This window comes from Syngnathus leptorhynchus, chromosome 2 (assembly GCF_054491065.1).
Source record: "Syngnathus leptorhynchus isolate UIUO chromosome 2, UIUO_Slep, whole genome shotgun sequence".
In the NCBI taxonomy this organism is placed as follows: Eukaryota; Metazoa; Chordata; class Actinopteri; order Syngnathiformes; family Syngnathidae; genus Syngnathus; species Syngnathus leptorhynchus.
Window position 1 is genome coordinate 6,624,270 of NC_141196.1, and position 16,024 is coordinate 6,640,293.

Here is a 16,024-nt window from a genome sequence, read left to right on the forward strand (position 1 = left end):
ATTCATATAGATAACACAAAGCTTTTAATTAGGCTCAACTTTAGTGTTGTATTTTTTTGGACAAACCAAAACATTTTTTTTTTTTAAATGGGCATGACATCCAATACAATTGTTGTCTTGTTCTACCCGTTATAAGGCTGCCGCCATGGCAGCAGATAGGACAGTACCGTGTGACCAGTAAACCAGAAAAACAAAACAAAAAAACTCCTTTGGAAGGCAGAGAGTGTAAGGGGGTGGTCTGCAGCTTCACACTCTTTAGTTGGGGGGTGGAGAGATATAGGTTGTCTGGGTCCAGTAAATTCTAATTATCGAATTGATTGTTGTAGTATTAGCGGTTGTGGTGTGAGGGCGCTATTGCACTCAGCGGACAACGTCAGTCAGTCGGTATTGGATGTAAGGCAGATTGGTGTTTTGCAGAGCCCACTTACACATCTCTACCCCCCACCCCCCGCAGCCCACCTTGACACAAGAGTAGCTCTTACAAAAAAAAAATCACAAGCTAAAGTAAAAGAATCTAAGAAGCCCTCTAAATGGACCATTCTAGTGAAGTGTAAAACTTGTTTTTCTTTCACACGCGCTCTCGCTCAATATATATATATATTCATATATTTATTTATATATTTATATGTATAATAAAATCTCTGTAGGATTTTATTCATCTTGTGATGTCATAATATAAATGTAGGGATTCTTCCTGTGGAGATAAATAATTCCCTAGAAACAACAGTACCGTCAGTAGGGCTCTGTTCAACCAGTCACTTTTGGGGGAGAAGAAAAAAACAAAAACAAAAAACAATTAACCCAAAAGGTCTCGTCTTTGTGTGTTGTCTTTTTTCAATGTGATTGGATGAAAATTTACAAAGTGTTCTGACGCGGTGTGATTTGTCTCTGTTTCCCTGCAACTCCTCTCTCTTTCTTCATGAAAACATTCCTTCCCGTCTTCTGTTTGTTGACAAAAAGGAGCAATTTTGTTTTTCGTATGACCCCCCCCCCTCCAAAAGACGGTTTTCCCTTACAGTTTGTAATGGATGGCGTAGAGAAACTCATGCAGGGGGTGCACAGTCACAATAATTAATGGCGATAAGACTTTGTTTTTGTTTCCATTTAGAGTAACAGAATGATGACACTAAAACTTTATATGGAACATAGCTGTAAAAAGAAGTGAGCGGCGGGGGTGGGGGCCATTTAGGCATGGGGGGGGGGCTCTGCAGCGACGCGAGGTGAGGCCGGTGTGATGGCGGACGGGAAGCTCAGAGCTTCTCTGGGGAGGGGATCCAGATGTATGGGCCCGACTGCTCCTCGATGATCAGCTTAATTTTGTTGTAGATTTCCTCTAGCGAGTCGCCCTGGACAATTGCTGCACACACGAGCCGCCACAGGGTTACATCCGGTGGAGCCAACCTACCTCTGGGATTCCAAGTTTGGTGGGAGTGAGAGCGGTTACCTGTGAAAAACTCCCCGAAGTCTTGCTCCAGCTTGACGGCCTTGTCGAACACTTTGTTGGCCTGCTCGTATGTCTGCCGCTTGTTCATTTCCCTGCGGCGCACGAGACGTTACAAAGTTAGACGGGAATTTAGCATCGGCCGAGGCCATTGCGAGAAATTGGCGTGAAACACTTACATGAGTGCTTCGATGGATTTTGGTTTAATAAAGATGGCGATAGGGTAAAGTTGTGCTTGCTGCAGTCGTTTGATGGCGTTGCCCGACACGTCCAGGATGCAGTGCTTTCCCTGAGCAGGACCACACCCACACACGTCAACACTTGGGCAAGGTCATGGAACACCACATGAGCATGTATTTGCCATCCATCCATCCATCCATCCATCCATCCATCCATCCATCCATCCATCCATCCATCCATCCATCCATCCATCCATCCAGGGTTGGGTCGCAGGGGCAGCAGTTTTAGGAGGGACTCCCAGACTTCCCTCTCCCCAGCCACAATCAAAGAATTCCAACAATCGAACACCGCTCAGGCTGGGTCCCATGAGCGAAGGGCCGGCCACCAGATGCTCGCCTTCGAGCCCCCCTCCAGGCCTGGCTCCAGAGGGGCGCCCCGGTGAGCCGCGTCCGGGCGAGGGAAATCTGAGTCCCGCATATGTTTTTCTTCATAAGGGGCTTTTTGAGCCGTGCTTTGTCTGGCCCCTCACCTAGAACCCTTTTGCTATGGGTGACCTCACCAGGGGCATAAAGCCCCAGACAACATGGCTCCTAGGATCATTGGGACACGCAAACCCCTCCACCACGGTAAGGTGACGACTCACGGAGGGGCAACTCAACATCCGTTCTTTGTAAGATTACTTCTGCACATTAATAGGATGACGATGCAGCATTTTTGAACAGCCAAATTTCACTTTGTGGGTGCACTACTTGACAAATCCGTAATACTACAAAAAACATGATTTTTGAATGCCTTTGAAAATTTTTGACTTTGTCTAGCATCAAGAATTGTCCTACTCGTGGTGACCAAGACGAACGATTGTTCTGGTACTAAGAGAATTTCTACTGACGTTTGTGCTAGTGCCCGATCGTACCCTTTCAGCCACAGTTCTGACGGACAGGATGCTGGTCCCATAGAGGTTCTCGTTGAACTGTCCCGCCTCGATGAACTTATTGTCCTGGATGTCTTTTTCCATTTGCTCGCGCGATCCTACAAAGTGGTAGTCCTGACCGTCCATCTCGTTCTCTCGCCTCGGACGAGTCGTGTCTGGTGGACAGAAAGGCGGGCGGGCTTGTTTGGAGCCCTTTGTTGGGGGTTTGTCGTGTTTGCGAGCATGCGTACGCAACTCACGGGGTACGCAGGAGCCAAACTTGTGTGGGAACTCGGAGATGAGGTCGTCGTTGACGCGGTCCTTCATGGGGCCCAGAATGATCACGGGTCTTGTGTAGTGTACTGGAGAGGCAAAACCAACACAAATGGCAACGGCTTAAATAAAAAAAAAAAACGTTTTTTGGGGCACTGGAACACATTGAGATTTTACATTATGGATGTAGATTTGAATTCCACCAATTGTTCGGCTTTACCGGCAGAGTTGATGTAATTAAGAAAGAAAACCCCCCACTATAATTCCAACAACACTCAAAGAAGACTTACTTTCTTGTCGAATGACAGGCTCGTAGGAGAGGATTGTGTCTTCCTGGCCTTCTGCAATCATGGGGAAAAACACACCAAAAACACATATCAAGTCATCAGATGGCCGCTATCGCACTGCGGGCAAGCCAAAAACTTTTGATCCCTCCAAAGGGCAGATGGTGCGTTCTGTTGCGTCTCCACTCTCTGTCCTTTCATTTCAAGACGATAGAAAGGTGTGGCGTCAATTTGTGGGGGGGGGGGCCTCAGAGCCAACCCTCAAAACTTGCAACGTGTTAACCAAGCAGAGAGAGGACTCACTTGAACTGCTTTCACTATCGCTCGTGTTGGACGTCAGGCATTCTGGGAAGGAGAAGAGCAAACGCTGCAGATTAGCAGATGCAAAGAGAGAGAATGCCCGCACTGTCAACATTCATCTGCACTTTTCAGATCATTTTCATGCCATGCGCGCTTGTTGTCTCAGTCCGGCGATTCCCAACCTTTCACCCAAGGCATACTTTAATTGCAAAAACGTGTCCCAATATGTATACAGATATGAAAATCACGACACTCCTCTTAATTTACTCACAAATTGATTTCCTCGCACTGAAACACAGGCCTGTTTAGCACAATGTCCATTTATTATTAGAACAAGATGCCACGGAAGTCCTTACTGAGTGAAATACTCGAGTAATTTGCAACAGGATTGTCTCCTTTTATGTACGTCACTAGCAGAGAAAACCAACAACGATTCAATACTTGTAGCAAATTAAAAAACAAAAAATCTCCATCCAACAAAGTCAAATTTGATCATTTTCCGCAGCCCAGTGGTTGGGAATCACTGTTCTGTGATGACCAGAAGAGAGGGGGGGGAAAAAAAAAAAACCTTGTCAGTAAGAAAGCAGAAGTCATACTGCATCTGGCAGCCATATACATGTGGTAACATTCCCGTTGTGAGCAATCGGAACTCAAGTGTTTCCTGCGATGAGATCCTAAATGAGACCCGATCCCCCAAACGCCGCATCTGTGTCCTTTTGCTGCGTCGAGGGCAGGCCAAAGAAAACAAGTGCGTTAATCCACCGACCACTGCAGGAAGGCGGCAATCGGCTCATTGTTATGTCCACGTTGCCGTGGCAACCCCCAGCTCCAGTCACAAGGATACCATTAAGTGTCACCTTATTTGACACAACTGTCAACAGCCGGTCTCCCTCCCAAATGCAAAATGTTACTTAGCAAATCACTATGGACAAAAGTATTGGTACACACTTACAATTGTAAGCTTTCAATCGCCTCGGCCCTGAAATTTCAGCTTCGGCCTGATTAATCCCAGGTCTCTAAAGATGATCCTTGGTGATGACCCTGTGGTGCATGGTGTGCTTTTGAATGAAAACTTGTTTTTTAAACTTACTATTCTACAGATTTATCAGTCGCAGTATTGGTATTTGGGTTCTTCGTTTAAACATGGCAAATTAATCATTGAATTATGATTGGCGGGCTCAAATCAGATGATGTCATGCCACCGAAACTGGCATTTGTTTACATGGTAAGTGTTACCGCAACCGCACTTACGACAGTTAGGCTGTCAAATTAGCCTCGAGTATAAAGTTTTGCACAGGTAGGTCATTTTGACAGAACAGAGTCGAAGAACGGTGAGCAATATATCTCGCACCTATTCGCCAAGCGTGATTGTTTGAAATTTGTCGCTGTGCCGTGCTGTAAATTACGCAGAGGTGAGATGACTGACTTGGCTCTTTTATTCTGCTAGCACAGACAGCACGTGATAGTGGGTTGGTGTCCTACGCTGTCATCGCTAAAGTAAGACACCACAGGTTCTTCAAAAGTGCTTGTAACGCAAATCACACCAGCGTGAAATTCATTCATCTTGCGAGAACAAAACTGGTCCATTTAGTGCCGTATTCTTATGCTTTGGCCACTCGAACAACCCTCGGCCCAAGTGTTAGCGCCGAGGCATTTCGCCTAATAACGTGATAATGAGGGGTATTACTCCAGAGTTGGTTGCCCAAGTTCACTTCAAACTTTACAAATCTTCAAATGGCCTCACTCCATCTTAGCTCTACCAAGTTCCTCCATTCCTACGTAGCTGCCCGATTATACTTCCACCATCAATGCCAGTGATAGCGCGTAGCAGGTCCAACTATTAAAAGCGATTACCTGAGATGGCGGAAGGTACAAGGAGACTGTGGATCCACTTCTTGCTTTTCATACAACTAATTAGAAGCTCTAAACAGCTCCACATTTTTCTCTGAGTTGCTAAATTGTTAGGCAAAGTTAGACAAGCCCAACTTTGCTTCTATAAAAGACAACACCAAAAGCAAAAGACTCATCCAACCCCATCAGCTACTTTGGTGTCCCAATACCTTTGCCCATTTAGCCTGAATCCATATTCAAAGCGCATGCACAGTGAGATTTTTGTGTGCCCGGCCCCCAGTTCCCCCTGCGCAATCGGCGCTCGGGGGACAACCACGACACTTACTCAAACTCTTTGATCCATAAAAGTCATCGCTTAACCCCGGGAAGTCCTAGGTGTCCCGACAGGTGAGAGCAGAGAACAAAAAGACAAGAGAAGACAGCAGACAGGAAGAAGAAGAGGTTAGTGATAGTCGGGGCAGAGAGGAAGAGGAGTGCTCTGTGCGCGTGCGTGTGTTGGAAGCAGCTTTTCAACGGAGGGGGGGGGGGGGACTTCAAAATCAATTTACTACAAGGTAGTGTACATCAGTGTTTTGTGACATTCTTGTCGAGTCGTTTAGCCACACAGTGTTAGGAAGCCTGTTGTGCGTTAGTGCGGCCGACAACGACGCACACAAGCATGCATGCGCACAGACACACACACTGCCACCCACCCTCCCCTCTCGGAGAACACCGGAGAGGCGGTCACAAGTGGCAGAGAAGCAAGGAAGTCGATGAGAGGCGCCTCGATTGTTATTTGATGTGCGGGTTGTCGGTTTAGCCCTTTCGCTCGGCTGAGCTCGCTAGCATCTGCTAGTGCGACACAAGTTGCTATTACATCATGTTTGTGTCTCACGCTCCCGGGAGACTGGAACTAACAGAGGTACCGTACAATCCAGCCAAGTGTTACACGAGTCACTGCTGGATTAATCTTAACAATTGGCCACGTGGATGACATGCTCAAGAGGTTACGCTAAACGGATCCTGTGCCACGTGCGTATCGGATCCTGTGCAAAAGTAAGACTCCTTAAGCTAGCAGATATTTTGAACACTTTTATGGCTGTGTTTTATTGTTGTGTTTTACAAATAAATTAAGATATAAAAAGAAAATGGCCTTTAATGGGATGCGATTTTTGAAAAACACTTTTACTTTCAAGATGTGTGTCATTATATGATATCAGGTTATAAACGCCCATTTATGCTACAGCACTCGTTCCACAGTAGTATTGCTTATTACTAATTTATTATTTCTTATTGCAAGTTTTCGACAAGCAAGTCCTATTGTGCCCCCCTGCCACGCGGCCCACCTCTACGGCACCGTGAGAGACAGATGAGAGCAAAGCGTCCGTGGAGATGAGCGGAGCGAAGGAAGGGATGACGGATGGAGAGACAGAACTTAAGTGTGAAAGAAGGAAAAGAAAGGATGACAGCAAGGAGACCCCCCCCCACACACTTTTCCCTCCCACCCGTTGTTTGCATCACGCAGCTGGTACTCACGTTCAGACTCCACCAACTCCTGCACAATATTCTCCTTGCTCTTGTAAAACGGGAACCTTCGCGACAGGTTGAAGCTTTTTTTGCGCTTTACTTTGACCAGCTGCTTTGTAGGCGAGGGAGGCATGGGGGGAGATGGGGCGGGGACGGGAGGGGGGAGGGGGGTAAACACACAAAAAAAACAAAAACAGAATGGATTTCAATGACGGTACTCAACACGCATGCAAAACAATAAAATGGAATGTCCGCCACACATGAAATCATAACAAACATGAGAAAGCAAGTGATGGATGGCGGTGAACACAATACTTTAGTTCAGAAAACACAAGTTCAACACATGCATTTCCTCATATCGTTGCCGGGTGGCCACGGGCGCGATGGAAAACCGTTCCAACCATATTCGCTATCCTTCATATCCAGCATAGCATACTTGTACGCATTTTAAATTTGTGAAAAATTCTCTCATCGCTAGCACACATTCTGTGCTCACTCGTAAGACAATTGAACAAACTAGTAGCAAAGTAGTCTGCTTTGATGCGAGTAGTTTTTGTGCCACAAAATACTGCGCGACACTTGTAGCACGGCTCGGCCCAATGTGTCGTGCGCAATTGATCAAGGAGACTGAATAAACGACATTCGAGTTACTATCTGCATGCTTCAAGTGAAGCACATGATATTGAGTCGTCTAATTTCGACTAATATCATTGGTAGTACTAGTTGCAGTGCTCAACTCTCATTTTGCCACTCGCATGTCCTTGATGTACTAATACGCTCGCTTTTTTGAAGACAATTCAGCACAGAAAGCAAGATTTTTTCCCAATCAGCATGAAATTCAACCTTACTTGTTTCGTTAACTGCTGCGAAGCACTAGTAACACTGCTGGAAAGCCATTGGAGGATTCAAAGTCAATGTGCTTTAAGAGAAGGCCAACTGAAAAGTGCTGTAAAAATTGGATGCATTATTATTCATCATAATTATGCGAGTCGTTGGGCCTAGTACTGATACAAGCGCAGCCCAAAACCCCTTAAGGTCTACGTATTGGCAGGCCAGAAGTGGCACTGCTAGTCAAGAAAAAAATATATTACTCGTCAGACAAAATAGCCATTCGACCAGTGAGTTGAATTCTCTTACTTGTGAGGAGCAAAAGTATTCTAGCACAAGAAGCTTAAGCTGGATATTGAGGATTTAGAATACATGTTTGGCACGGGGACACAAGCGCACATTAAGATTTTTGAGGAAAAATATTCAATCATGATACTGACCTATTATTTGTGTTTATACGTTAAGATCATCTGAACTCTCTCAGGAAGCTGCTCTTTTGGTAAGCAACAACAGCAATTTGTAGTATCTATAAAGTGGCTGTTCTCCCCCCGCCGAGGTGTTAAGAAGTTTGAGGAAACACAAATCCACCGAATGCAAAATGTTTTGAGTGTACTGTGTCTGTTGTGTGCGGTTGTATCGTGGCAACATGGCGGCGGCGGCGCCTCATGGGGGGGCTTTGCTAGCATTCCCACACGGCGTCTCCACTCCACTTACCCTGTTGGACTCAATCATGCCTGTCCGGGCGTGGAACTTGACTGTTTTTAACCTGGCCCGCTCCTTCTTCTCCACTCTGGACAGCGTCATTTTAAGAAAAAATAAAATGGGGTTGTTGTCACACGGCATTAAGAGTAATGATGTAATGACAGCAACGATGGAGTCAGTTTTCAGGAGATGAGGCCCTGTACATTTGGCGTTCTACAGATGCCAGAAGTGCAAAACTACCTTTTCTTGCTAGGAATGACCCCAATCTGCTCGCTCTCCCCGTGAGGCGTCACCAGCCTGGCTTGCCACCATTCGTCATCGGACGCGTTGATGACGTGGAGGATGTCGCCGTAGGAGAAGCTCAACCCTTGGCTGGGCAAGCAGCTATCCCTCGTCCGGTCATAGTCAAACAAAGCTCTGCAAGATGAAACGCAAAAAAAAAGGAGCCTTCAGACGGGCCGTTGTTTGTTTGACACGTAGATGCTGAAATTATGAAAGATGGCGAGTGGAAAAACGTCAGGACCTGTTTATGATACCATGAAGCCTGCTTTGCATTGGCACGCTCTTGACTAAATACTTTTTGTTGTCAGTCTAAACGTGTCATCACCATCATGCCACAAGACCGCTCATTCTGCAGGTTTCAACTCAACTTGACCTAGTGCTGGACATTCTTCAAACTTTCAAAGTGATTGATCACTGGAGTACAGATAACGCCATTATGTCTCGTAATTGGGATGAACATGTGCATCATTCAATCTTTTTGAAAAAATCTCTACAGAGAGTAACAATTTGTCATTTCAACATGCAACTGCATGTTTTGTGCAGCAGTCTCTCTCTTGTCTGCTGGATATACGTACGTATGTAGAGGAAATACAAGACAGGCTCTTGAGAGTAGCACAAATTCTAAAATCAAACTAAGACTGGAGCGTTTGTTACTTAATCGAGCCACTCGACTTTCTCTTTCGGCCGACCAACCGACCAGGCGAGTCAGAGCGCTTGCTGCTGGACTGCTTTGTTGCGTTTCGAAGCTCACCTTGCAGGCTCAACGCCTCCGCATTCCTGAGGCTGGGCTGGGAGGGCATGCATCGGCTTTTACAACATTGCTGCGCTCTTAGTAAGCTGCCGCACAGGAGCGGGCTTGGCCTCGCTTGCCTCTGATACACGCGAGCCCACATACAAAGACTGGAGCGACGCAATCGAGCCGTGGAGATAGTGGGCTCAAATAACCTGGGCGCAGTCCAGTTACATCACAACATTTTCACTCTGATCACCTTGACTCCAGCGTGACTCACTGTTATGACAGCAACGGCTACAATACGACGTGGGCTCCAAAGGGTGAAGAGGCGCAAGGCGTTTTGAGCTTCAAGTAAAGCCAAAACGGCCATAAACGTCACACGATCAAGCCCCGTTTCCTACAGGCAAGCCGTGACGTTGGTAATGGGAGCTCCCCAAGGGCACATTGATGTCAATGACAGTGGCATCTCCAAATGGTCGGGCCAAGCGGTTGCCATCTTGATAGAATTCTCTAAACAGGATATGAGTGCTTCAAATGTATCCCAAAATCATTGTGTTGAGCGCAGAACGCTCGGGATGGGACCACCTCGCCTCTTTTCACCGCCACTGTAATCCAGCCGCCTGCATTGTGGAGGCGCCAGACACAAGCTTGGACTGGCTTTCCAGCACACTCTTGTGGAATGTCGTCGTTGGAGAGGTGTTGTTCCCAAAACAGGCAAGTGCTCAGTTGCTCTTCAAGCCATTATTTTTAACACTTCAATCGACTTTGGCTTACACTAACTGGAGAGTTCACGTAGAATACAAGAGTGGAGCCGGCCGGGCTTGTCACTAGATTGATTTACAAGAATCAAGTATTCTATTGAATAAGCTCACAGCTAATTTAATGGCTCTTTGGGTTACTCACATTTCAGTTTGCACATGGTGGTTGACTTTATTGCTACGCCGGCATGAAGCAAAAGGCTTCAACACGTAAGGCAACAGCGTGTCGGCTTTTGACAGGATTCCGGGTTCCCGAGGTTCAGTCTTTTTTTTGTGTGTGTGTGTGTGTGTGTGTGTGTGTGTGTGTGTGTGTGCCAGCCTCCTGTTCACCTGACGTAGAGAGAGCGTTTCTCGCTGGTGCGAAGGGAGCCGGATCCCGAGCTCATGCTGCTGTTCATCATCTGCTCCCTCAGGTCGTGGATCTTGGACTCAAAGCGGCTGTACTCTGAGGGGAGCAAAAAGAAAATAGCCAACGTGAGGGTTTGTCTTGACAAGATAGACGTACACAAAGAAAAATGTAAAGATTGGACAGCAAGACTAAATGGTCCAGCCATAGCTGTGACTGGCGACCAGTCACCGGAGCAACCAGTCAGATGGGATAGGCTCCAGTCATCCACAAAGCCTAAGGAGGGCAAGCACTACAGAAAATGGATGGCCGACATTCACACAAAAAGTGCTTGTGATGATTATGTGTGATATAAAAAGGCCACAAGTGAGAGAAAGTGCCTCAGATTGAAGCCTGATAAAAAATTGACTGAAACCTTGGCTTGATTAATGAGCTCCGGAACAGACGGTTTATCACAGATCTGGCAAAAGCAATACGCCCGTGTCCCATAACAGGTAAATTAATTACACAAATTAATGAAGTTCAACGTGGGGGCTCAACAGTGTGTTTCAATGAAGGAAAAAATGAGCGGGGAATGCGGGAAGGCCACCCACGACATTGTAAGCGTGAGCATTCGTCATAAGAGCACAAATCCTTGCGTGCCGGCCGTGTGATGAACGACTTCACCCGAGTCGACTCATTAAGAAGGCTCTCAATGGAAGCAGCTCAAATTGCTTTGTGCATTTCGTCCATATTGTACTAGTCTGCTCATTTGTCCAAGGGACTAGTAGCACTCACAAAACAGCGCACTGGGAGGGACTGGTGTCAGTTTCCTACAAGAAAACAGCTCTCACTATTATGTTGGTTAAATTGACGGCACTTTGCTAAGTGTATTTTTTTTCCCCTTGCCTAAGTCATGTTTGATTTGTTTGATTTCCTTTTACGTTAAAAAAACAAGGTCAAGGTAATCCACAAACATTCAATCTAGACTAGTTTGTTGGATTTGTTGTATGTTTTCTTGTTTATGGCAATTTTTATCAGTGTAACAAATGATTTGCTGGAATTAGATACATTTTTTAGACTGTCAACAATTGGCGATAAGCGAATCTTCCAAGCAGTGTGAGAACTAGATACGCACTGCGGTTTTCAATGATTGTTCTTTTATACTAAGACATTTTCCAAACCAATGTGATTCTGGGGGTGGCGTTATAAGTTGTGAAGACAACAGTGCAGTATACAAAACACGCCTTGAGGGACTTCTAGTGTCATCATAAACTAGACAACACTCAACACTTCCTGTTTAGCTCAAAGTCCAGACTGAGACCAACCAGCGGACAGGTAGCCTGAGAAAAAGAAAAAAAAAAGCAAACATCCACGCATCTTAGGATGACATCACAGGAGTTTTGCGCAGGTGCATAAACAAAATGGAGATAGGTCACTGAACCCTCATCCTCCCCCTGCCGAAAACCTAAAAGGCAAAGGTCTCGCGGGGGCTGCTGCTATGGCCACCCTGCTCTGAGCAAACAAGGTGAAGTAACCGGACACCACAGCACAAAAAAGAACAAGGAAAGAAAACTCCGGCAAGCAGAGAGATACAAATTCTTGGTTACTCTACTTTAAGTGCATTAAAGATTTGATTCTCAATATGACAGTTTAAAGGTGACATGCAATCAGGTGTGAAGTGAAGCCACCTCATTTGATTTGGATGGCAAATGAAAATGTGGCAAATGCGTGTCATGTGTGATGCTAAAACAATTCCCACTTTCTAACCTTGAAGAAATCAAAAGAAACAAGTCGTGTATTTTCCTCCCTTTTTCTCAGTATGACTAAAGTTCAACTTTTGTGTGTAGATTTGTGTAGACCAAACCGGTATTACACATCACTTTTGTTTAACTTTTGTACAATCCAGAGACGAAATGGACGACGAAACGAAGCCCGCGGAGAAAAGGGGGGCGTCCTAATGGCACAGCACAACCTGAAGGCTGGCTAAACGCATTCCCCGCCTTCCAAAGTCATTCATCTGTGGACATTCAAGTGAAGCAGGAAGAACAGTGAGCCGCAATCAGCCCGAACACTCCCCAGGGGACTTTGGGAAGGGAATGCTCAGCTCCCGACTATGAAATGCTGCCAAGCCTCGGCCGGCTACTAATGGCAACATCACAATGCAGACCTCTCTCTCTCTGTACGACACATCACAAGATCTGTGCAGCACTGTGACAAAAAAAAGAATCCCTTTGGGAGAAAAGAAGGGCGGGGGAAAAAAACAGGGTCGACATTCTGCATTTGAACGCCCGCTGAGATTAGAAGGCATAGCTACGACACACCTGTTAAAGGCACTTTACAGGTAGTCTGTCTTTTGTTGTCCCACAACAAACAGGAAGAGTCATGGAAACAAATGCTCCTCTATCCTGCCGGGCTTGAGTGTAAAAATAACAACACAAGCTGAAACTATAAGAGCAGTCTAAACACGAATGGAGCGTGCTCACAGGTACGGCATTCTGTTCCGTTCTGTTCTGTTGGTGGGCAGCTGGAAATGCATTTAAGCCTTTGAATAATCAACAAACACTCAGGCGGGATTAACAGCTGACGTTTTTGTACTAGCACTAGCGCGAGGAACATACCGGTATCAGATTCTGATGATACAATAACCTTTAGGGTTTATGTAATGTATGGTGAATGCTATCAAATTGATGCTTAAACAACATATGGATTATTTGGGACAGTAGTAGAAATAAAAATCTAAACATATAACCAGTCAAAGTAGTTGTCTCTCGGAAAATACTACTTTTCTGGACTTTGTGATGCCACACGAGAGTGGAAGACAATTTTCTGAATTTATATTTCAGCAATTGTGACACATTATTTATTATTATGCTGCCGGTTGCAGACAGCATTTTCATGTACTGTAAGCCTTTGTGAGCAGTGAGCCAAATTGCAGCACTCATCGAATGGAGCTCCTGCTGTCAGTCACTTGGGCATGGCTCTTAAAGGCACACAAATATATTTTGGAACGTCACTTTATAATACCAGTTTACTTATTTCCATTCTCTTTTACTAGGTTTTATGCTCTTCTTAATATCAAAAAGTGCAGTGTTTTTGTTGGGGCTGCCAAAAGCGATTGACATCTTAATTCACATTTGGGGACAAAGTGCATTTGATGTAGGACTAAATGAAGTGATGAGTCACAGAACGAGTTCAACTATTAACTTTGCTGAAGTTAAACGCAGCCTGTGGAGAGAAAGTTATCAGCACAAAGCATACTGTAGCTAGCATATGTGCGCACGGCTGTGACATGATAAGATGACCATTGCCATTTCTACTGTTTGCCTGCAATGGGCAGACATAAACACTGACTTTTAAAATTCTGCGATTAACTTCAAGGTGGCTTGTGATAGGGAAAGTTCAAAGCAGTTGAGAACGACAGTTTATGATGCTTTTTTTCTCATGAGCTCTTCCAAAATATGAGCGATTGTTTGTTTGAATTTGTACTTTGTGTTGAGAGACAAAAACAAAACAAAAAAGCGATCTTTGCAATGTGTCGCCATGTCATCACGGTGCGCGTGCGCTTAACATTTTGTCCAGCGAGCGTATATGAGCAGCCGGGCATCTATCTACGCGTGAGCCAGAGCGCATCAATTATTCACCAGTACGCCTCAGAAATGCTGTGAGGAGAAACACGAGGGCCTTTTATTGCAGCTCAGACCTTTAAAGCACTTCACACACACACGCTGACAAGAGCTAGTGTAGTGTACATTTTAGCAACAGCGCCAACGGGAGGGAACGCCAAAAGAGAGCTAATAGAAACTGGGACTGTTCTGAAGCTGCGTGTCCTCATTAGTCGTGCAGCTTTTTTTTTTTTGGGGCATTTTATTTCTGGGGGGACACGGTGGCTCTTCTTATGATCCACTTACGCAACGTGTCCAGCATGTACTTGTAATAGGAGAGTGTGTTCTGTTTGTAGAGAGTGAATTCCGCATATGTACAGCCCCCCCCCAGACTCCAAACCACAATGACCTATTAATCACAAATGATCCTATTTGTGTTTTTTGTGCTCATTCTGTAATGCCCTAAGATGCTATGCGATGAAGCCAAACCCCGGACAAAAATGGCCAAGGTAATTGGTTTAGCATGGGTTGTTAGTGGAAGTTATACAGTGTAATTTAAGTATGTCATTTTTAAAGGTGGCGAAGACCAGACTTGTTTACTTTATCAATTATTTTTAAAAACTTAATCCTCATTTTTAAGAGTAATGTAAGATGAGTTTCAAATGACATCCACCTTGACTTTTTTCAATATTAATACACTCATTTCTGCAACTAAATGCTGTCACAAGTAATCTGTTGATTCTTATATTTTTTTTAATTGCACATATTTAGTCAAAAAAGCAGGACATCATTTATAACATAATTGTAATCTTTTCAAAATAGTTGATGATTTAAGCAACATGCACAACTATGAAGTTGGGTCACCTGCAGGTCAAGGTCCCCCTTGTATACTCAAATACTGTAGTTGTGGTTAACTCTCCACTGCTTTGGATCTCAAGTATGCTGACTTTGCACAAACAAGCTCACCGCATTTCCTCATATTTCCTTCACGTAAACGCTTTAGTCTAACTACACGCCTTGCGCAAGTCAATCAAAGCGTGTATACAAGTCATATTTACTCCCAACTTCCTGCACAGACGGTCCTTGAAAGCCCACAGGGGGTAGTGACTGAATTGGTTCCTCCAGTGCCAAAATCTGAAAGGAACAATGTTCAACGCTCACATACCAGTCTGGGATGCCAGAGTGTTACTGGGGAAAGCCTGGGGTCACCAGAGGGGTTGCAGGAAGTCAATCATTAGCCAGCACTTGCCTTGCATGTTTGAAGTACGTTGTTAAATATTGTACGCAGCTAAGTGGCCTTCACCGGGTGAAGCCGAGCAAACTTTGGAGTACGTGACCCAACCGCATAGCTAAAGTGCTGCTGTCGTACAGTATTACAGTCAGCGCTCACTCATTTCAGCATTTTTTGGTAGAACATGACGAAAATTGTGTAACGCCCCAATTACCCTGCTTCTCAGAAGCCTTCTGAAGATGGCTTGCAAACGGCCTGGATGTGCTCATGGGCAAAGGAGTTATAACTGCACTGTCTTTTCATACATTTAAATCAACACACGTGATTGTTTTTGTTCCCTTTTTTTTTTTCTTTAACTTGTTGGGCAAAAATAAAAGCCCAGGTAAATTGATGGATTAAACTAGTAGGGCTACTGGTTGAACATGTGTGTTTCCATTGACGGGAGCTCACAAACAATATCTTCTTTGTCCGCATGTCATTGCGGCATGGTGAAAACACGCAGACAAAAACTAGAAAAACAAGAAAGCAAACATGTGATACTGTGTTATCGTAAAGTCGACGTCATGACAACATGTCGGGTGTGTTTGCATTTGTCAGCATTGTGCAGAGTGCTGCGGTAGAAGTTTTACCCCCCCAAAAAATATTGTTTAAAAGCTCATATGTGTATCCTCACCGATAAGACAGATTTGGAGTTCTAAGAAGACAACTATACACTTCCCGTGAGGAAAACCTTTGCGGGACTACTAAACTTTGTTCTACGACCATAACGAGTGACATGACTAGCACTCTTCACTCGTAGTCGCACACGTCAAGAG

General features: G+C 45.0%; 1 protein-coding gene across 7 annotated transcripts in view; it reads right to left on the reverse strand.

The window, feature by feature from the left end:
- Nucleotides 1–7: 7 nt before the first annotated feature.
- dlg3 (discs, large homolog 3 (Drosophila)) overlaps nt 8–16,024 on the reverse strand; it is a 61,192-nt gene continuing 45,175 nt past the window's right edge. For 2 of the 7 annotated variants that reach the window (XM_085905985.1, XM_085905987.1), the window contains exons 14-24: nt 10,379–10,493; nt 8,516–8,692; nt 8,288–8,363; nt 6,755–6,857; nt 3,392–3,433; nt 3,095–3,145; nt 2,792–2,893; nt 2,535–2,707; nt 1,621–1,730; nt 1,445–1,536; nt 8–1,357 (exon numbers count right to left, since the gene is read on the reverse strand). In XM_085905985.1, the coding sequence (XP_085762111.1) occupies nt 1,251–1,357; nt 1,445–1,536; nt 1,621–1,730; nt 2,535–2,707; nt 2,792–2,893; nt 3,095–3,145; nt 3,392–3,433; nt 6,755–6,857; nt 8,288–8,363; nt 8,516–8,692; nt 10,379–10,493 (1,148 nt within the window). In that variant the 3' untranslated portion in view covers nt 8–1,250. Of the gene's footprint in view, nt 1,358–1,444; nt 1,537–1,620; nt 1,731–2,534; nt 2,894–3,094; nt 3,146–3,391; nt 3,434–6,754; nt 6,858–8,287; nt 8,364–8,515; nt 8,693–10,378; nt 10,494–16,024 lie in introns of all 7 variants that reach the window. The other 5 variants (XM_085905988.1, XM_085905986.1, XM_085905981.1 and 2 more) reach the window with 3 other exon arrangements.